This window comes from Accipiter gentilis, chromosome 18, assembly GCF_929443795.1.
Source record: "Accipiter gentilis chromosome 18, bAccGen1.1, whole genome shotgun sequence".
Lineage (NCBI taxonomy): Eukaryota > Metazoa > Chordata > Aves > Accipitriformes > Accipitridae > Astur > Astur gentilis.
In genome coordinates, this window is record NC_064897.1 from 12,782,869 (window position 1) to 12,805,399 (window position 22,531).

The 22,531-nt window shown below is 37.0% G+C and overlaps 1 protein-coding gene across 4 annotated transcripts in view; it reads right to left on the reverse strand.

Annotated features, from left to right (window-relative positions):
- The window catches only part of AEBP2 (AE binding protein 2), a 52,117-nt gene that overhangs the window by 21,837 nt on the left and 7,749 nt on the right, over positions 1-22,531 (reverse strand). For 3 of the 4 annotated variants that reach the window (XM_049821786.1, XM_049821784.1, XM_049821783.1), the window contains exons 2-3: positions 10,501-10,708; positions 7,192-7,299 (exon numbers count right to left, since the gene is read on the reverse strand). In XM_049821786.1, coding sequence (XP_049677743.1) covers positions 7,192-7,299; positions 10,501-10,708 — 316 coding nt within the window. The remainder of the gene's footprint in view (positions 1-7,191; positions 7,300-10,500; positions 10,709-22,531) is intronic. The other variant, XM_049821785.1, reaches the window with a different exon arrangement.

Genomic DNA, 22,531 nt, shown 5'->3' on the forward strand with positions numbered 1-22,531 from the left:
ACCTGTGTTGTTTTCCAACTGTGGCTGCAGAACTGAAAAGTCTATTTTTGCCTCAGACCTAGCAAATTATTTTCCATGATCTTCATAAAACAATATAGTGTCTGTGAAGAGAAAAACCTGTGTTATCCCCAAGGACTAAATACTTGCTATAGGACTAAAAATATGTACGTATATTTCAAGACCGTAAAAGACAAAAAATAGGAGGACATTTTTCACATTTTTATTCTCTCTCCCCCCCCCTTCTTTTTTTTAAGGGAAGTTAAAGAATGTTTTCTAAGTACTGAGCTAGCCACAAACATATAATTCCCTGGCAAAAAGCTTTAGGATCCTTCACACCATATTTGTTCTTCCCCGTTTCCCCCACTAATAAGTATCTTAAGATTTGTGAAGATTTTTAGCAAAAACCTACCTACGCTTTTTTACCTTGCCCTATAATTTCCTATGCTCCAACAACAGCAATATTGTATACTTACACTGTAGTGACTCACCATGCTAAGAAATCCCAGCACATCTATGAAATTCAAAACACTCAAGATCCAAATCTCATTTACACTACAGTAACCTCAATGCAGTATTTATTACTTCAAATTAATAATGAAGATTGAAATTTATACTTACAGAATCATAGAATGGTTTGGGTTGGAAGGGACCTGTAAAAATCATCCTGTTCCACCCACCCTACCATGGGCAGCGACACCTCCTACCAGATTAGATTGCTCAAAGCCCCACCCAACCTGACCCACTTAAAGGTATTAAAGTCGATCAAACTCACCATCAACAGATACGGGTAAAATACATGTGTGCATTTGTTCAAACAATTTTTTATTCTCCAGTTTTTAAGTCCTTGAAATAGCTGTCTTGCCCATAAAGCAGTTTCATCAAACTAAACTAAGCAACTAAACCTAAACTTAGATCTGTCAAACACTGACAGAAAAAACAAGCAAAACCCCCCCATATCTTGAACTTCAATCACACTGAGAAATTAAAATTTCAGTCTTGCCAATGCCTGCTAGAGGTCAAAAATAACCTGAAGTCTCAGTACAGTGCATGCATTACCACATTCCAAGTTTATTACAATATAATATCAAAAGGCAATACCTTCTGAAAACAACACATCATAAACTTTGTGTCAGGCACATTTCTAAAACTGTTTAAAACACAAGTTCATAAGGCTTAATTGTATTTCTTGTCAGATGGGAAACATTGTTTTACGACAAACTGCAGATTGACTCAGTGTCATTAACTTTTGTCCAGTCATGTACAAAGAAAACACAGATACTCTATATGGATTATCTACAGAAGCTACTACTTTTCTTGCTCTACCCAATTTTTACTTTCAAAAGCCCCAAACCAGCATCCTTAAATCTTCAACATATGCAACTTGCAACTAGAAGTGATTATTTTTCCAGAATGCCTATTTATAGTCTGCAGCCACAGTATGAATTATTTGCAGGAATCATTACATTCAGATATTGTGTAGTTTGAGACTACCTGATCACGTCATCAAATAACCAACAGCTGATACAGCAAAGATGACACAGAGTGCCTTTGTAGTAGACAGGAAATAGTAGAAGAGGAGAAAAATCTTACCTGTTTTTTTCTTTTTTTCTCTAAAATAATATATCCAGCAATCCGTTACTAATGGGTAAAGTCTCTTCTCTCCAAAGATAAAGGAGCAGTTCAGGCTGTCACTTCAGGATCTCTGGACGGTAAGTCACACCAAATCAGCTTCCCACCAGATAATTATACAGATCTAGAGGGCTTCTAATAAATCAAACTCTACTATTATGCACAACTTTAAACCAATCTCTTCATTTTTCCCCCAAAACCTAAATCTCAAAATTTTGCATTTGATTTTAAATATGATAGATTGGGTCCGGATTGGTGGATATGTTACTTCAAGAGAAAATAAGTCAACACATAAGAAGTTTAATTTCTCCAGTGTACCCATACCCACCATTATTAATGGGCAGTAATGACCAGTGACTTTAACAAACAGGATATAAAAATATCTAGCAATACAGGTTTTTTTTCCTAAATTCAAAATAACCAAATCTCCTTTTTAGAATATTCAATATGCAATTTTTCCAATAAATCTAAAAGTAATATTTTAGACATCTGGATAAACCTTCTTTTTGTCTCAACATCTAAGTGTTCAGGCAGAATGCCTTTACATTTTCTATCTGCATCTGCAGTGCTCTAATGGAGAGAAGATATTCTGCCAAGAGAGTAATAGACATGAAATCCAAATGAGGACTGAAGCTGCTTGTCTATGTTTTCTATGTTTCAACAAGTGTTACTCTGCTAAGAGTCATACCAAATACAGTCACCCCTTAATGAATTCTGGAAGTTACAGGTGGTAGAATGAGCACCAAATTTCATTATTAGTTTCTTCCCCCCTTCTAAACAAAGGATGAAAGACTCCAGTGAACTTGTGTACTGTTATTCAATGTTACTGAAGGCATTTACTCCTCATGAGCAAACCTTGCATTACTGATCTTAACATTGAGAGCATACCCACTGGAATCAGTATGTGAAAGCAGTTGGTAGCATGCCCACATGCAGTCTTATATTTACAGAAGATTGCTATATGCAATTATTTTGCCTAAAATGTCCCACTGTTTTGTGCTCACTCTACTATTTGTCCTTTCATTATGCCTAACATCTTGTAGTGGTCACCTAGACTACATTAAGAGTTCATTTGATATGTCTTCAAGTAACTTCCAATGCCTTGTACAGCAGAAGGCATGGCAAGTAGTACTTCTTTTTTTTTTTTTTTTTTTTTGGGGGGGGTGGGGGGGTGGGGTTGTATTATTGCTGGGGTTTTTTTGATTGGGTTTTGGGGGTAGTTTTTTCCCCAGTACCAGAAACCATACTGGAAAATGCAGGTTGTCACAGCACATTAACTATTCAAATACTCATTATTTTTAACAGCCAAGTTTAAGACAAGTAATATAGAATTTCTTCACTCACTTTTTCTCAGCTTGCCAAGGACCGTTACCAGCATCCGTTTTCTAACTCAGTGGATTATTCCTCTAGATTCACCTGCCTACATGCTCTGAAAGCCTAAAAGTTTTTAAGTTGCTGAACCCTTGACAGGACCACCACTACATGTTGATGATACTCTACAATATTCCACCAGTTTCTAAAAAGCCGCAAAAACTTACGCAACAGCAGAACTAAAAAAGAATGTTTATGTTTTTCTCTCTCAACTCTGAATGCAAAATCATACACAAACATGAACATACTAAATGTCTTCAGAGAAACAATTAATATGCTCTGAGAACACCTATATTAAATGAATCTCTACAATGACAAAAAAATTAAAGGATGACTAGAATCAGACTGCAATAAGCAAAGAGAAAACTTCCAGCAGCAGAAGAGCAGTGAACTTCAGGTATTAAGAGAAGCAGAATAACTTCAAAACTACCTAACAGTGGGCCAAAGAAGGCCAGTAAGTTCTCAACCAGCACAATGTTCTGCAAGACCAGTTTGTTTGTTTGTTCCTCCTGACAAGAAAAACAAATCTAGGAAATGGTGCTTATCAAAAGTAGGACTGGAAAAGCATGCTGCTTTGCAGAAATCGTATTTGACTACAGACTGAGAACTGGCTGCAATGGTAACTATGTCTCATATCAATGGACACTTTTTCTTTGGTAGAGGGATTGGTGGGTGCCCCAGGAAAAGACACTTTATCAGTAACAAAACTTAGTGATGATGGCCTCAAAAAACAAGCAAAAAAAAAATCCATCCATGTGTTCCACAAGAAACCCAAGGCCATCAGTATTAAAAACTTAGAAAAGGAGGGAATACACAGAAAAGCAATATGACGACTAAAGGGGAACTGAGGTACTGAGTTCTACCCAAAGATCTCGGGTATCTTCCTCCCCCCCCCCCCCCTCCCCCCCGCCCTTAGTTCAGCAGATGACTTGGATATAAAATGTCTCCTCCTTATGAACTGGACATACGCTACCAGGAAATTGCCCCATATAAAAATGGAGATAGCATAACAAAGGTCTCAAGAACAGGTATTCATAAGGAAATTTACCTTTTCTGTGACACAGGTATTGCATGCAATATTAATGCTGAGGGGGACACACTAAACCACACAAACAGAAAAAACAGGAGAAACTTAGAAAAATATGAAACTTTTTGCCATTGTAATTTAGAATTTAGTTCATTTCTGTGACAAATTAATTACACAGTCACATAGTTTATATGAATGCAAGGAAAGGGCACGTAAACCCACAAAGACCTTTTAACATGAAAGCACAGCAGCTCATTTAGAGCTGGATAAACTTTTAATCAAAGGACAACACCATGTGTATCACAAAAATAGATAATTAAACCCCAAATGGGCAACTACATAAAATGAGTCCACTTGCAAGCAAAATGGTGACAGGACAGGGACATATCCTTCAACAGAGTAGTTATAGTGCAAAGGAAAGCTTTATGCCCGAGACAGTCCCCAACTGCCTTTCAATTTAAGAAAATAATTTTGTCTCTTATTTTAACTAGAAATATGAGAATATAGCAACCTGCCATATATTTATTACTCTTCTCTGGTCATTATACGATTATAGTGTTCTTTTACCTTCATAAAAGTAAATTTTCCATGCTTTTAATTGTCACTTTCCTAGCTAACATTCTTTGCTTTTCTTAAAAACATCCTGAACAGCAGTTCTTCAGACAACAGCATACACCCATACTATTTCCATCACTGTCTTTTATGGCTTTCCTCAAAAATCCTGACATTCATTTACTTATTTTTTTAAATAAACACTGAATGAAAAGGTATTTTCAGCAAGTTCTCTAAAATGACAGATTCCTTCCTCCTATGCTAGAACTCAAGTATATTCTCACAAGGCAATAGAAATTTCATTTGTAATTTAGGTTTTGGGAGATATCTTGGCCCTTAATCCAACTCTGACTTGCAAAAATTTGGCTTTTCCTAAAAGGTGAGCAATTAAGATTTATGAGAACAGCTAAATGCACCAAACAGAAACATTTGCTCTGTTTTTGAATGACTGCCGTAAAACAACTAGTAATGGCCGTTCTTGGACCGATCCAAGACTAATATCCAACACTTTAAGTGTTTTTGTATTGGACTGTAGATTTCAAAAGCTTGTAAAAGAAAAGAAGCAAGTGAGGAAAGGGGGCTAGTTAATTAATAAGTTGCTATCACAGACACTTACATACTTGGCTACCTCATGTGAGCCCTGAAGCCTATACTCAGCATAAATGGCAGGGGAATAAAAGAGGTTACAAAATTCTACTCAGACCGCAATTATCCTCCATTCAAAGCCCCCAGGAACAGATTGAGAAATAAAGAGATAAAAAACAAACAGAGGGACTAAAGACAACAGTAGGAAAAAATGCTGAAGTGACACACACTGAGCCATGATGATTAGCTACTGCAAATCCTAGCCTGTGTTTTGTTCTTTCCCTTAGTGTGACCAGAAAGTGCAGAAAATCAGCTAGTGAAGTAACACGTTTAACACAAGATGATTATTATCAGAACTGTTTTAAATTTTAGGCCTCTAGCTGTAAGCAGCCTAGCTAAAAAACTGGGATATCAACTTTTACTGACTTTGCCAGGTAACTCTAACAGACTCAAAAGTACTACTGGTATTTCTGAGCTATGCCCACCTTTTAAACCCAGTGTCTCAAAGACCGGGTTTCTTTGATCTAGACCAAATAAGTATACAAATTACCCTACTGAAAGACTTTCCTTCAAGACAAAGGCTTGCCTTTATACTTTAAGGTATGTAAAATATTTAATTCCAAAATGAGAAGACCTAAGGTACAAGTTTCCTCTGATAACTGGCATTTTTATTTTATTCAGGGATTAGCACTTAAGATTAGATCAGTTGCTGGAACAATCACATCTGCGAACTTTCAGGGATCTATGATCCTTACGCTATGCTTCCAAGAGCATGCTAACCTTATTCCTTTGAACAAAGGATATGATAACCTCAAAAGCAAGTTTCCTGTTCACTCTCAGTCAGAGACTTTCAAATTAAACTACATGGTTCAGTATGGAAATTAGTCTAACCTTTATTAATAAACTTTTTCACCTGCAATGAACTATTTTTACTCTCTAGGTTTTGAGTTTAGTTTTGTTTTCTGTCGTAACTACTGTTATAGGCTACACAGAAGTAACTTCTGGAAGACATCACTGTAACAGAAAAGTATTTTTTATTAATAAAGCTGCCTTAAAAAAAAAAACAACAAAAAAACAAACAAAAAACCCAACCAAACAAAAATCCACCCACAAACCAGAAGATATTAACCTCAGAAGAAAGAGAGGAAAGGGAAGTGGAGAAACAGTGACTAAAACTTGGTGGGGTTAGGGGGTGGGGGAGAAGAAGGCATAAAATGCTACCTAAACTTAAAAAACAAAACAAAACAAAAAGCAACCAAAAAAAAAAACCAAAAACCCCTAATTCATTGTCATATCCTACATGGAAGGAGAACTTCAGTCTGAAGTAGTGTGGGTGGGACTTACCATCAAGTGATCCAGGACTGACAGCTATGAACTGCCCCAACTGTATCCATAAGAGGATGAAGCAACTCATTAATAACGGATTGGTGGATATGGGAATGATAAACACTACTATACCTAGAATTGCAGGTACAGATTAGGGGGAGAAAGAAAGAGAAAGTTAGAAAATACTATGCAGGAAATACAGTCAGCTCAATGGTCCTGCATTCCTTACTTCCTTATTATTCTCAGAGAGGTTAACCATAAATAGTCACTGACTGTGTTTCAACTGAATTTTCTTAACAAAATCAGCTCTTATTCAAGCACAGAACGTGCACCATCAAGCATGATCCAGAGTTTAATGTGGATGTGTAAAGCATGGGGCAAAATATCTCACTGTTACAGAGTAAGCAACTCAACTGGAAAATGCACAAAAAAATTGATCTTCAGCACTACTTAGTTTCACACTCCCTTACCATTTATAGATTAAAAGAAACAGGGATAGAGAAGCAATAATGGTATCTTCACCTGTTTTCATAACAGAACAGGACCTTCAGGGACTATTATTGCAAAGATGAAGGCTCAGCTCATTGGATGCTTTAAGTAATCCTCCTGCGATGGCCTTTTTCAATTAATATATTGTATCAGGAAAAATAAATAGGATCATTTTTAAAATAAGGGATGATATATGTTACAACAAACCTTACCTTGAAAGGTTTGTCCCCACTGTGTGTCAGCATATGCCTCTGCAACCAACTTTGACTTGTTGAAGGCGTATTATATACTTTGCAACCTTTCCACAAGCAAACAAACACCTAATAGAGTAAAAATGCAATAAGTTTACACAAGTCAAAGAAAACAGTAAAAAAATTTTAAAAAATCTGATTAGCAAAGAAGCCTGTTTTCACAATACAAAGTACTTCAAAGAATTTAGGACAATAACCATTTATTTTGCAACACAGTTCTCGTATCTCACCAAGGAAAAAATAATCGCAACCACAAGTATTCCAAAAAGCTGGTCACCAGAACAAAATACCAAAAAAATAAAAAAGATGCTCCTGCAGATAAACAGAATTGAGAGCTACAGCATCCACTGTAAAGAGTTTGTGTTTGTACCCAGTATCTGTATCTGCCAGATATTGAGACAGAAGATTTTTAAATGACAAATTTACATTTTCTGGGTAGCAGATGTAGAAATTAAATAATTTACTCTCATAAGCAATTAATAATTTTATTCTTTGAGACTGAAAAAGTAAAACCTCTTAATTACAATACAGTTGTTTTGATACCAGAGTTTTATATTATGGAATACCAGATACCTCTAGTTAGGGCCTTATACTCAATTCCTGATGAAGAAAGTTACAAGTTCTCACAGGATTCAAAACCTATGGGTGTTTTGTGATTCCAGTGTACAGATCAGTCACATGCACTATAGTGCAATAAAGGGAGTAGAACTTACTCATGCTGCTTTTCTCTCTCCTGTCCTTGTGTCTGTCTATAACCAAGAGAATGAAAAAGCTCAATGAACTCGCCTTTCATTAGAATTTCCTCAACAGGTCTGTGTATGAAAGGAGGTACAGTCCTAATCTGTAGCAGCAAAATACAATCCCCAGGAACACCACTGCCCATAATACAAGTTTTCAGAACTGCAGGAAACTAATTGGATTTGAGCTTCTTGTTCTCTTTTAGAGATTAAAAAACTCAGTCTTCAAAAGATTGTATTTTCAAAACAAAAGAGCAGCCACAGGAGTGCTATGTACTTCTTGTATAATATATAGGTAACCCAGCTTACTAATACAAAGCTGGAAAATCCTGCATGTTTGTATGACTGATCCAGACCTACTGACATACAAGGCCCAAGCCCCTAAACCTTTGGTGTCTGCCACTCCTCAGTTTTGAGATCCCCCAGCAGCCACAGAACCGGAATTTCCGAGATTCCTGGCTCTGCAACTGCTCTGTAACTGTCCCAATATTTCCATCAGGAACTCCAGACTGTGGGGCACTCAGCAAAGGACTATTACTATGAAGTTACAGCTTGCGGAAATGCAATCCTTCCAAACAACAAGCACTTGGTTTTACAACAACCCATCAGAAGTCCCCGGAAGGCTTCTTGGGAACCCTTGTCAGAAGGCTGAATCCAAAATATTTCTGAAAAAAAATTTTGGGAAGTAAAACTGTTTTGTCAAAAAGCTTCCTGGGCTCTTCATGGATCTATCTGGTTTGGAGCCATTATATCAGTATTAGGTTGAAAATATACATTTTACCATACAAGGATGCTTATCACATTGCTTTCAATTTCGCAATAAGCAGTTACTACCCCCACTTTTCTTCAAATTTATAGTCAATGTAGTTAAGCAATACCTGAAATCCAATCAAAAACACAATATAATTTCTAACACCACTTAAACACCTCACCAGCAGGTGGCAGGCAAATCCTTGAAACAAAACAGCCATGATCCATTCCCTTCCATAGCATCAAGTTGAAGAACTTTTCAAAAAAATAAACCAACTCCAGTAGGGGGATAGAAAGTGTGAACTGAATGCAACAGTTATTAGACACTTGGTGCTTCCAACAACCTCCTCTTTCAGAAAGACAAATACAGTCTAACATTTTCTAAATAACTATATCCACAAATCACATCACATGGAATGTAAGTGAACAGAAATGCAATTTAAAAAAGAAAAAAGACCACCCTGAAAAATCTTCCAGTCCCTTTTTAAGAAATTAAAAGGGTTCATGGATGGGATAACAACTATCCCCAGAGATGCAGTTATGTGAAAACCTACAGGATACCAATTTACCTCATCCATTTCGTTGTTTGATCCAGGATTCATATTAACACTTTTATAAACCTATGAACAGAACTACAGAAATCATCTCATGGGTGGCTAAAACCCAGCTCACCAGATGGATGATTCTGCTTAGAGCTTAGACTGAAAAAAGCCACCAAATATGAAGCTGAAAGTTCATTCACACAAAAAAAAATTAGCTAAATACAACCAGAGTCACAGCTGTCTCAGTGACACAATTACATAATAAATTAAAGTAATGCAAATTAGCATTTTATTCAAGTCTCTTATTCACTCAGAGAGTAATGGCCTAAAACACTTTACTTCTGGAGAAATCACAGGACAAAAAGACAAAAGATAATGACTATTCTAGGTTAAGATTTGATATTAGCTCTCCAAGTAATTGAAGAGCTGCAACATACAGCACCGAAAGCAGGCAGATTGCTTGTGTTAATGTAAAGGTAGTTTACACAACATATTCCAGGAATCAAAGGTAATTTGGGAGGTTGGGGAGGGCCAGGTAGTAAGTACACAGTTGAAATTACTCTACTGGAAGATGTTTTGAAACATTGAAATTGTGAGACCAAAGGAAATGGCACCATTTGACTAGGGATTAGACTGAAATATAAATTATTATATATGCACCTCAATTTAAAAAAAAAAAAACAAACAAAAAACAGTAGATGCAATTATATTGAAGGTATACTTGCCATCAGTACTACAGAGCTGTTTCGATAAGACTTTGTACTCTCAAGTCAATGAGTCTTACATCTTCCCTATTATACATTCTGTATATATTTTACCTCTCCTGAGACTCCATTTGTAAAAATAATCAAGATATGACTTCGCCCGAGTTCAATGTAGTTAACACATACACTAATAGTTTTAAGAAAATTAATTCCTAATTTAAGCACTTAAATATACACAAACAGCTTCAGGATTTTTAGAAGTTAGCACATCCATCAAAAATCTGATAGCCTCAAATCATTTACTTAAAAGAACTTACTACATTCTTAAAGTTCGACATTCAATCAAAAACACAGAATACCAAATCAAGTGAACTATCCAAAAGACAATAGCTGAATTCCTAACACCAGAATGCTGAAGGCCTAACCTTAGATATCACTAGCTACGGAACTGATACTTTAAACCATAAATTTTGCTACTGTCATTAAAGAGTAAAATATTGGCAACTAAGAAAGATGGAGAAAAAATGTAACACCAACCCCTCCTCGTTGACCATCCACATGTATGGAGCGAATGTGATCTGCCAAATCCGGGCTGGAGCTGAAGCAAGCATGGCAGTGGTCCCAACAACAGTTATAAGCAATGCTTTTTGCAGAGGAGGCAGGAACTCCTTGTCCATTCATCATAACCGGAGTTGAACGCCCACTGGAAATTGTGCTGTCTACATCCATAATAGTGCTGCTTATGCTGCAAGACACAAAAAAAAAGTTCATACTTGTTGCATTTTAACAGAACAAATAAAAATTGTACCTCTTTGGGGTTTTGTTTCAGATATATTAAGACAGGTTGAAAAGAAAATCTTACACATTATTTACTGTGGTTCATCACTTTTAAGTATAATAAATGTACAGTCAGGAAATAGCTACTATTACTCAACAGTATAACTTCTTCTGGACACTGGCAACAAAACGGAGGTATGGAAAATTCTCTCCTTCACTGACTTGTCAGAAAGTTAACTCTCATGTGATTAACACAGTCATTTTTAAACTACATTAAACAGCCATTCATTATTTTTATTTTCCAGGAAAGGGGGGGGAGAAAAAAAGGTCAAAAAAGGGGAAGGGGGGGGGGGGGGGGGGGCGAGGAAAGAGGCATGCTAGGTCAGACCACAGCTCTATCTAGCCCAGCATCCACCGCTAACACTAGATCCTTCAGAAGAATACAGCACTGAAGTTCTACAGAAGCTTTAAGGTACTCCCACGCCTGCCCCAGCATGGTGTCCGTCATATGCATGGTCTAAACTAATGCTTTTTGTTCTTTTACAACCTTCCAGAGAAGCCAGAAGCAGCAGTGGGAATACATGGCCAGCAGGAGTCATTTTCATCAGCCGTTCTGCTCTGTATCTCAGCAGATACAGCGCCAAGAATCAAATTGGACCAGAAAAAAATTTGCATAGAGTGTGCTCTCTTTTCATATATAAGCAAAAAGTATGGAAACAGATCGATGTTCTTCCCGGATAAACATTAAATAGCTACTGATATACCCCTTTTTTTCCTTGTGAACCTGTTCACTGCCTTTTAGGACCTGTATGTTTTTGTCTTTCACAAAGCTGCACCATTACAGAACAGCTGATCTTTGAAAGGACCTCAGAAGATCAGGTGGCCAAATCTCCTGCTCAAACAGGAGCAAGTGAGATCAGCTTGCTTGTGGTCTTGTCCGGCTGAGTTGTTAATGGGTATCTTCAACAACTGGAGTTTCTGCTACCTTTCTGAACAATTTTCCCAATGTCTGATTAACCTAATTATGGGGGAGAGGGAAAATTTCCCAACATCTCATCAGAATTTCCAGTGTTGCAACTTCTGTCTGTTGCCTCTCATCCTTGCCAGCTGTAGGGTTGAGATGACTCTGGTTCCTCCTTTACTAAACTTCCCTATCAGGTCACTGAAAACAGCAATAACCCTGCCCTTCTTCCCCTAAAACTGAAAAATACAAAACCCCAATCTCTCAGCCTCTCCATGTATAGCATTTGCTTCAGCCTTCTAACCATCTTGGAGACTCTCCACCAGATTCTCACCAGTATGCGAGTATCTGGGATGAGTCCCAAACCTGACACAGTAACCAGATATAGTCTTAATGGTGCCAAGTAGAGGTGAAGGATCACTTCTATTGACTGTACAGATACACATCTGCTACTACAGCCCGGTATGCAGCAGTAATTTTTACATGGGTATCTTCACATACTCTTCTGAGCAAAGCGCAAGGAAAAAAAATGTCTAATTACATTACTTTAAAGAAAGAAAATAATCATTTCCTATTCAGTTCTATGTAATGTTTATAATTTCCTAACTTTTATCACATCCCTTTTCTCCCCCACCTCTTGCACATAATTTCTATGCTAAAGCATTCTGCTTTTAAAGGTACAGGTGCTGTTCTGTATTTTTGACCATCACTGTTTACATACCCATTATTGTTATATTACATATTTTGAGATGGCTAAAACAAAAATTACACCAAATTGGAAGATATCATTAGCATATTTGCTCTTTTGCTCTAAAAGCATTTACTAGCAATTTCTCACATTATCTGTATCTTTTTTAATCACTACTGTACTAGCAGTTTTTTCCTGTGATAGATTTTGAAATCATCAGGTATCTGCCTTGTTTAGATTTCCCTCTCTCAACCATGTGGATTCCACCTCATTTATCAATAAAAAAAATTGTCTTACCTTAGTCAAAATAACAGATTCCCTTTAGCAATGCATTCCAGTTAAACTTTAGCTTTAACTACCCTGAGTAATTTGGTTTCATGAGCAAACTCTGATCTGAGAGATACCAGCAAGGTAACATAAATGCTGACTACCACATTCCAAGCACAGAACCCTTAAAATATCTTCTTCCAACCCATTAGTCTCCTGCTATTATTAAAACTGACCAATAATTCTTAGGCCTTTGTTTTCCAAATTAAAAAGAAAGTTTTAGAGACCTTTTCAATAATAAAAAGTATATCAAATACATACTTTGTAAATGCTATACAAATACCACACACTTTTTTCACCGTCCCAATTTCAAAAAAGATCAAACAATTTACAAGGCATGACTTCTACCCATGAAAGTCATACAGGCTTTCTGCTGCTATACAGCATTTTTCCATGTGCCCACTGTTTTTATTCTCTTCCCTTTTCTATACCCTGAACACACACAGCTTTCCATGATCCCTCCCCACCTCCTCCCCCCGCAACCACTCACTAGTCTTGGTTCCTTTCATGACATACAAGCTCGCAATCTGCGACCAGCAAATGAAGAAAAGGTGGCCAACAGAAGTCTATAGAAATGGTTTTGAAGCTGTTCCAGATTGCTGCCTTTCCCAAAAAGCTTATTTCATATTCATCAGAAACTTCCAAAAAAAGCGCAACTAGCACTGAGCTGAAGCTATCAGTCCCAACAGTGTTAACAGCCACTAACTAAAACTACTGGGAACAGTAGTTTAGGATCCCTCTAGGGAATTGTCAGAAGCTTTAAGCGCAAAAAATGTTGCAAGCAATCCCAGTTTTTCCACCACGCCAGGCTCACAATAGATGCAACTAGGAGACTAACATTCCCTCCTTCCTCAGCTGATGCCTAAGCCAAAAATTATCCCCAAAAGTAAAAGCTGTAAAACTGTGTTATGAAAGCAAAGTTTACCAAAAGGATGGTAGGAAAATTGAATAAATAATTGTGACCCCCCCACACCTGAGTTTGAGTATCCAAATACAGTTTTCTCAAAATCAGTACTTAGAAGTTTGAACACATACAAGATGGCACATAGCCTGACCACTTCTGTCGCATACAGCAAAGTTACAGAGATCAGTGGTTCCAACAGGAAGTTGCTTAACCACGGATGGCAAAGCACTGCAGATACAGCACTCATGCAATAGCTGCCTCAGACAATTTCATGGGGATAAGTAACCCTAACCTTCTCACAGTTGAAAGGTACTAAAGTACAGTACTTTATAAACACTTTAAGGAGTTCAAACTTCCAAGCTATTTACAGTCAGTCTGAGTTTCTACATCCACTGACAGCATTAGTACCATTCTCGAAAACCCCACAAACGGGCATAAGCAAACTTCTGACTAAGAGGAGGTACAGTGCTGGTGACCACAAGGACAGACTATGAAGGGGTATTTAGCATAGTTCTCTCAAGGGTTCCCCGTTTTTACAGCCAGGACTTAAGTAGGAGAGCAGTGAGAAAACATAACCCAGAACGAGTTCTGTGAAAAAACTGAGGAGGGGGCGGGGGGGCGGGAGGGAATTGCACACAGTCATGAAGGTGTGTGTGTGGTTCCTCCGGTTCACAAGCATGCAATCTGGCTAATTTCTCTAAGCAGAGATGAAAAAAATCTCAAATTGATGAACCTGTAGGATGAGAGTTTATTTCATATCACAAATGAAATGCAATATACCTTGACCACCTTCTGATACAAAATCACAGGTCTCTAATTTTACAGCCTAAGGAATGCAAATACTTAGGCACTTTTTTTTTTTTTAAATATCTTATCCTTCCTGTAGAAAATTACTCTTGGTTTTGGAGAAAAATATGTAGAAGTCAACTAGTAATACTGAGCCAGCAAAAAATATTCTGATAAGTAGGGTTATTAATGACATGAGAAACCAGTAACACTTAGAAAGCTGATTCAGTTATAGTTTAAATGTTTGCTTGGTTTGGTTCTAAGAGTCTAAGTGTTTGTTAAGGGCTAACAGATTAGAGTTCCATACACAGTATCAAAACTTTGTATCAAAGGAATTGGAATAAAAAAAGGTTGCCCATAGCACTTAGACCAAGTAGTAGCATATAAAATTTCTTGGAAATTGAGGATGACATGCTACATTGGACTGTGATTCTAGAATCTATTCAAGATCTAGTCTAAAAATGGAAAAAAAGAAGTAGTAATTCAAATCCAGTTAAGTGATAACAAATCAGTATTTTATTTAAGAGGGAATGCCTTCCTTTCTTCTAGTTTGAAGAACTTCGTGTAAGATGTTAAAGAGTACAGACAAATATTGTTCTAACAGGACCTACTAGAGAAAGAGCTAAACTGCTTATAAAACAAAATGGCTAAGAGTCACACAACAAGAGACTGCTGTTTTCTGATAGTTCTCTTGATAGCCTCCACCAAAATGCAAGAAACTCATTGCCCTGACACATTCCTTCTCTAGGAATACCTATTAAATAAAAATGTAAAATGAATTTTTCTTTTTTTTTTTTTTTTTCCCTTCTGTGCCTCCAGGTATTTCAGATATGCCTCCAACCTATTTCAGGTGATCGGGCGCCCCACAGTACTGCGAACCTAGAATTAGTTTCCGTCTTTCTCACTTAGTCAGTTCTGGGTCACCCAGGAAAGAGGTAAAGGCTGCAAAGAATTTGTAAAAGAGTAGCAACACCTTTCCTCTCTGACACAGTGCCCTGTACATCTCAAGCACGTGCATGTTTTCTCTAGTCCTCCATACACTGAGAAAGTAACAGGAAGCTTTTCAAAGGAAAGTTTGTAGTATATATAGCACCAGAGAAGCCACTGACTTGGGAGGTCTCTTGCCCTTGACCTGCCATTTCAAGATGAAGCAGGAAGATGATGGTAATTTTTATAGTCAGAACTGCGGCTACCGCCAAGTCTGCAAAGACTTAACTGCAACACTGTTTTTGTTAGACCTGCCAATTTACCCACTTTGTTTCTTGGGATTTCAGAAAGGATGTGAGGGCAGGACATACAAGTGGGTAAGATGTGCACACACACTCCACCATCTTATCTAATCCGCTTGAGCCTTTTCCTGACCAAAGAGCGGAAGCACATCAACTCAGCCCAAGAAGGGATGGACTACTAAAATAGTGTCTGTATATCTTTCAACCTATGAATGGGTCTTTTCAATCCAATCTCACTTTCTATCTGCTTGGGATGATCCAAGAGAGGGAAAAGTTCCTTAACAAAGGGAAGGTAGTAATGGAAATTACATCCTTCTGCTTTCTCATCTGAAATCCATAAAGCCTGTAAGTGGGAAAGTAATAATGTGTTATCAGAGGAGAAAACAGAACAAAGTAAGGAAAACATAGACATTCTGGCATACTGGTAACAAAACAAAGACATTGAAACAAATTTTTAGCTAAATAAGTTAAAGCAAGTTTTTCTGCCTTTTTCTAAGCCCTTTTTCCTCAGCCAGGAGATCTGTTTAAATCCTGACTGCCACTATCAAAGCAGAATGACACGAGTAGAACTTAAGCGCTTGTGGCATTTCCCTATTGCTAGTGACAGACAGGTTTGGGTTTGCTCCCAAGCTGTAAGCAGGCTCCAGCTCCATTGTAATGGATCTATAGACCATAGCCTGATGAAGAACATTAGACATTTGAGTTTCAGGGAGTTCAACTCAGGGGTCATCCTAAACAATAGAGCATCAAAAACAGTCACTGCTGGAGAGAGCCTGCATACACAATAGCTGTTTTTAAGAAGCACCATTCAAAAGACTGACTAATTACTAAAATTTAAAACTGTTACAGCAAGCACAACATAGTCTTCAAGCTTATGTTATCCCTGCTTTCATCCTGATCCGAGCACCAGAATCAACCTGAAGAAAAAAAAAAAAAAAAAATCACAGCTCTAGAGGCAAGAACTGAATGCCTTTCTAAAATACATTACTAAACCCACACCTCCTTTTACCAAGTCTGCAACACTGGCAAATAGTGCCTTCCAAATGCAGCAAGGTAGAACCAAAACCACAGAATCTTCTCAGCAGAGTCAGACCTTCTTCCCTCCTCCTCCAATTTTTCCCTCTACCCAGAAGGATCAACAGCTTTGAAATGATACTGACATTTAAAGTGTATTCATTAAGCAACAACACTAATGCAAGCTTAAAGAGAGGAATCATTACCTCAAACACACTGTTTCAGGTCTTATTTTTACCTATGCCTACTTTACCTTTAGCTAGAAATAATACATCTTCATAATCAAGATGATTAAGATTTTTTTTAGCATCACTTTCACATTAAAAGGTTAGTACCTGTGCAATCTGTACGTGCATGTGAACCAAATGCATCTACCTGGTTAAATCCAGTCCAAACTGTATTTAAAAACAATCCTGAAACTGAAACAAAAAATAGCTAAAAACTTAGAAGAACTTGCAAGTCATTTGCGCATTATAGAGAACAAAAAAAGTTCTTCAACCATTTTTAATCCTGGATTATTCTTTTTCTTTAAGGATCTGAGCAAAATTAAGCCATTGTTGCAGTCATGTAAACACGAATATGTTCTATAAGGACAAAAAAATTCCAAAGTAGTCCCAATTTAAAATACACAAATTTCAAACCATGTATTTTACCACATGCACATTTGGGCACTAATTGTTGTGTACAGTTAAATGCAAATGAAAATATAACAAGCCTGTGATTTAATGCATTAAAGAAAATGGTGTATTGCACATCATTCCTGACACACGCTTGGCTCTCCAAGGAGATCAATTTCGTCACTACTGCAAGTAATCCCTTCCATTGAATTTAATTAATGGAATGCCCCAAATTTTTTCTTTCCCTTTTTTTTGTTAATCTTCCAGAACAACAGGCAGTAGGAGTCTAGAAGGAAAAATCAACAAAATCGAAAGAACAGCAGCATAATTTCATTTTTACTTTCCATGAACCCCCATTAGCAACTGTCCACTTGAAGTAATAGTAGAGACAGGCACCGAACACATGCACAAAAGCCCAATCAATTTGCTATTATACTTTTAATGTCTGCTAAACGTACTCCCTCTAGACCTTAACTGAAGTAACCTTCCCTCAGGCAAAATTCAGACCTAACAGATGGGCCTTATACCATGCCCTTGAGGGTCAACAAGCACTGCTTCAGTCTGATCAACAGGAGCTCATTTCAGAGTTACAGTACCTCCACCGAGAATGCTGAGCTTCCAGTCCCCAGATGTTCAGTAGGTAAGCAAAGGACCCAGCTGATTTCAGCTAACACCAAGGGAAAGGACTGTGACAGATCCTATAATAAATAACCTCATCTTGTAAAGCATCAAATTAAAAATGAGCAGAGATTTCAGGAAATGTACATTGCAGGGTCACTAAAACCAACACTACTGAGCAGCCATCAAGCTGCACACTACACTAATTAAAGTAAGGAATCTTCAGAAACAGTTTCTTCTAAAGTACAGAGTGATAATCCAGTCATAGAGCATCAAATCCACAGAATATTGTCTCCTACTAGATGAAAAGAATAATTAACATTCAAGAATCCAAACAGTACAAACCTCACTGGACATAGGTGAACATTTTAAGCATTAAAAAAAACAAACAAACAAACCCGACACTGCTAGTTTCTTTGGCTTTTACTAGTCAGCGAAATGCCCTGTCATTTCTGCATGGAGCTTCAGCTACATTGTTCCAATCCATAAGGGAAGCTTAAGAAAGAAAACAGAACCATAACGCTCAGATAAATCAAACTCATAATGGAAACACTGTGAGTGACAGTCATTTCTTACAGCAACTTCAAGGGGTAAAACCTAGAATCCAACAGAAAATCTTTTACCACATGGAAGACTAAATCACAACTAGGTACTTATCCCAAAAGAAAACAAACAGCTTCAATCGCAATCATTCAATTACAAATGCCAAGTCAAAACAGAACAAAAATCAAAAGGAAAAATAAATTGCATGCCTAGTGACATACCCCAGCACCTCATTATTTTCATTTCACTAGCAAAAGTCCAGAGTGAAAACAAAAACTTCACAAGTTTACCCATCACTCTATCCCTTTCCAAGACAAGGGGTGGAAAACTCTTGTGTACAGTTCTGGCCAATGGAATAGTTCACAAAAACAACAGACCACCTAGCAGTTTTACAGGTTTTTGAGGCGACCAAATTCGAAGTGATTTACACTCACTACTTCCTAATGCAATCAATGGTCAAGCACAGATAAATCCTCAAAGCTTGAAAATGATCAAATTATCAAACCTGAGCTCCCATCATTGATGAGGAGCTCCTACATCTGTCCTAGGAATTATATCTTTTTTATAAAATCTCCATCACTTCTAAACAGGGGACCCACTGTATCTTCTCCAAGAAGCATTACATAATTAACTTTTACTTTTTTACATCCCACCCAGCAACATGAACTGCAGACCAATGCTGTTAAAAACTGAAGTAGGACAAACATCATTTCTAAGAGCTAACAATTTCAATGGTGCAACTGAACTTGATACAACTGATTAGTAACAGAAATTGCTACACTGGCTCCTAAATTAAAGCAGAGGAAGAATAAATTCATATGGTTTTGTACTAAGATTTAACTTCTGCTGATCCTCAATAAATATTAAGCAAACTTTAATGCCAAACCCTTTATGAAGGTACTATCAGAACATCTGCATCAGGGTACCAGTAGGCAATAAAATGCAGTGCTCAAGGCAACTATACACAGGTGTCCAAGCAGTTTTAAAATAATCTTTGCTATATGCTCTCCAAACGATCATGCCAACTTAAAAGTAAGATTAAAACAGATCCTATGAAAAATTAAGAGCTCAGAAAACATGAGCAACCACTATGAGGCAGCAACAGAGCAGAAAAGTTTAACATTTGCCTGATCTTTTTTGTTCCAATTTGGTATTCTATGATGCATCTACATTGGTAACAGATATACTCCTGCTACTAAATTTCCATGATTTATCAATTTAATTTCCCAAATAAACATTTATGTTCCACAAGCAAAACAGTTCTCCTTATTTTAATGGATGTAGTTCGATTGTGGCACACAAATGGCATAATGCTTTAGAGCTCTTACAATATCTTTTTATCTAACCAGCAAATAACCCAGAGAGAATTTTCAAATTAGACAAAAAAAATAACTTCAGCTACCCATATTTCTAAGGGTTTTTTTTTAATTATTATTTTCCTGAGAAAACCATTTGTCTTCAATTTAAATAGAAAGTATCCAAAATAATTTCATGACTGATAATGATCAGTATCTGAATTCAGGAAAATCTACCAACACCACCAGTAAGAAAAAAAATAGTGTATGCGGATAAACCACCACCAAAACAAAAACAGATTGCAGAACACTAAATGGCTGTCAAAGAGAAAGGTAATTCACATGGCAACAAAAAATTAGAATACCTGAATCAAAACAATAAGCCAGAACTACATGAAGTGAAAGTCCACCTCTGTATTTTAAAGGCAGTACCTTTTCTTTTCACATCTGCTCTTGCAGCTCCTATCCACAAAGACCCCTGATACCAGACAACACAACTGACTCCATGGCTCTTCCGAGGCAAGGGAGTAAAAGTAGGATAGGCAAGAAGCGCATATGTCAGCAAAGTTACTTTGTGAAAGTGAGGGAGAATTAACCTAGCAAGTAAGAGATACAATACTAAAAAGTTAACAAGGACAAAGAAGGAAAATAGCAGTGTTTGGTGGTCTAGCATTTTCCAGAAACACTTTCAGGTTCTTAATATCGTTTAAATAAGTAAAATCAACATTAAGACAACTTCTAGATAAAGGGAAAAGACCAAGATTTCCAGGACTGCATGATTTGAGGGCACCCACTCACTTGGAAGCACTTGTGCTTCTGAATCACTTTGGCATCTTTTTGGAAATCAAACCTATGCTTTACACAGATCGAGTTATTCTAACAAAAACTTTTCAAAATGAACAGGACTCAAGAATTATTCATAAATCAATCTTAAAAACAAGGCTGCATAAACTCTTTGAGTATCTATACAGCTGTGATGACTAAGAAATCAACATAGTGGAAGAATAAAACAGTCAAGGGAGAATTTTATACAGCGTGACAAGCAATAACATTAAAAAACTTGTTTTGAAATTCATTTTGAAGCAATAACTTATTTTAGAGTAAAGCTGCATCTAGATTAGGTATAAATACCTAGAAAAGGGAGCAACACTGCCAACACTTCAGATTGGCAGTATAAAACCAGGGGAAGATAGAAAAGTTCTTCAAGACAGAGAAATCGAAGGAACTTAAAATAACAAACATGCACAGGAAACAAAACAAGACTGAGAAAGCATGTTATGAATCACCACCTCCCTAGAGCTGTTTCCACTCTCCTGGATCACTTACTTTGATTGTTTAGATTGTTAGCCCTAGAATATTTGGGCTCATAATATTTACATTACACAAATCCAGGTTATCACTGGGTTTGTAGCATACAGAGGAACAGGTAACACAATAAAGAAACTTGGAATGCCAAAATATCAGAAGAACAGTGAGAGAGTAGAACAGGTTAAACGTGCATGCCTTGTGCTATGACAGCACAAAGACTACATATGCAAAAGGATTACACAAATCAAGAAACTGTAAGTGGTTCTGCCTTAAAGATACAAATAAAACCGACTTTCATTTCTGGCAACCACATTATCTTCAACTTGATAATCTCTTTGGAAAGCTAAGGAACAGCAACAAGTGGTTCATAATTTTCAATCTTTACTGATAAAACAGTATGTTTACTAGCACAGCTTAAGACAAGCACAGAAGAAACACATTGAGCCATTAAAGATTTTTTGAACCATACTTTCCATTCTGAGAACCATAATCAATATGAAGTAATCAGCACTGGAAGTCAACAGCCTTCAGGCACGGTGTCAAGGAAATTTAACCTGCTATAACTATTACTCTCCCATTCTCCCATCCTCAGGATACCTTCCCTTACCCCACCCCCAGAACAAAACCTCAGAAAACGAGAAGAAAAAAAATGACCAAACACAGATGCAAAACTCCCAGAGGAGACCTAAAAAACCCCTCCAGTTTCAGTTACTGTCATGTTAGGTTCGACTTAATAGAGAATAAAAATACATAGATAGGACAGCATTCTATAAAGTAGCAGCTTTGCCTACTCATACCTCAGTGAATAGTTGCTACTTCAAGTATTAACCAGGCATCAAAAGCAAAGAAACCAGCAAGGTAAAACTCCCTAACTGACTCAATTCATAACAGAAAGGTCATAAATTAAGGTCTGATTCCTGTTCTGCTGGACACTGAACTACTACTTGTACAAATTGTCTAATCTACAACTTGGTGTGCAAGTTAGCCTAAGGAAGTCTTACTTAAAGACATACCAAAAGTAGTTTTATTTCAAATGAGAAAAAAAAAAGTTTACATTTCTCCGTTTACTGTGTATATAACTAAAATATTTTCTTTGCACCCTTAAGATATTTAATATTTGGAATCTAAGTTATGATTACAGCACAATAAATTATAATGATCAAAATAAGGGCTTTACTGCAATTTTACAGGGGAACTAGTAATTTGTACAAGATGCTGCATGGAACAACATTAAGATTAACAGTAAGGGGAGAATCTTTACACCATATTGTTATTTAGTAAAGTATATTTAATAAATTATATTACCACTGTATGTGCCCAAAATTTTGTCTTTTACAGGTCTCTCAAACAACTTAGGTTCATTTTATCCCCTCTGACACTACACAAGCTATTTAAATTACAGCACTCTCCTATGGTGCATCAGGATGACAACAGGACTTTCAAGATCATAGCAAATCTTTTGCTTTTCAATCACTATCAAATATCTTTGCATATACCTTAA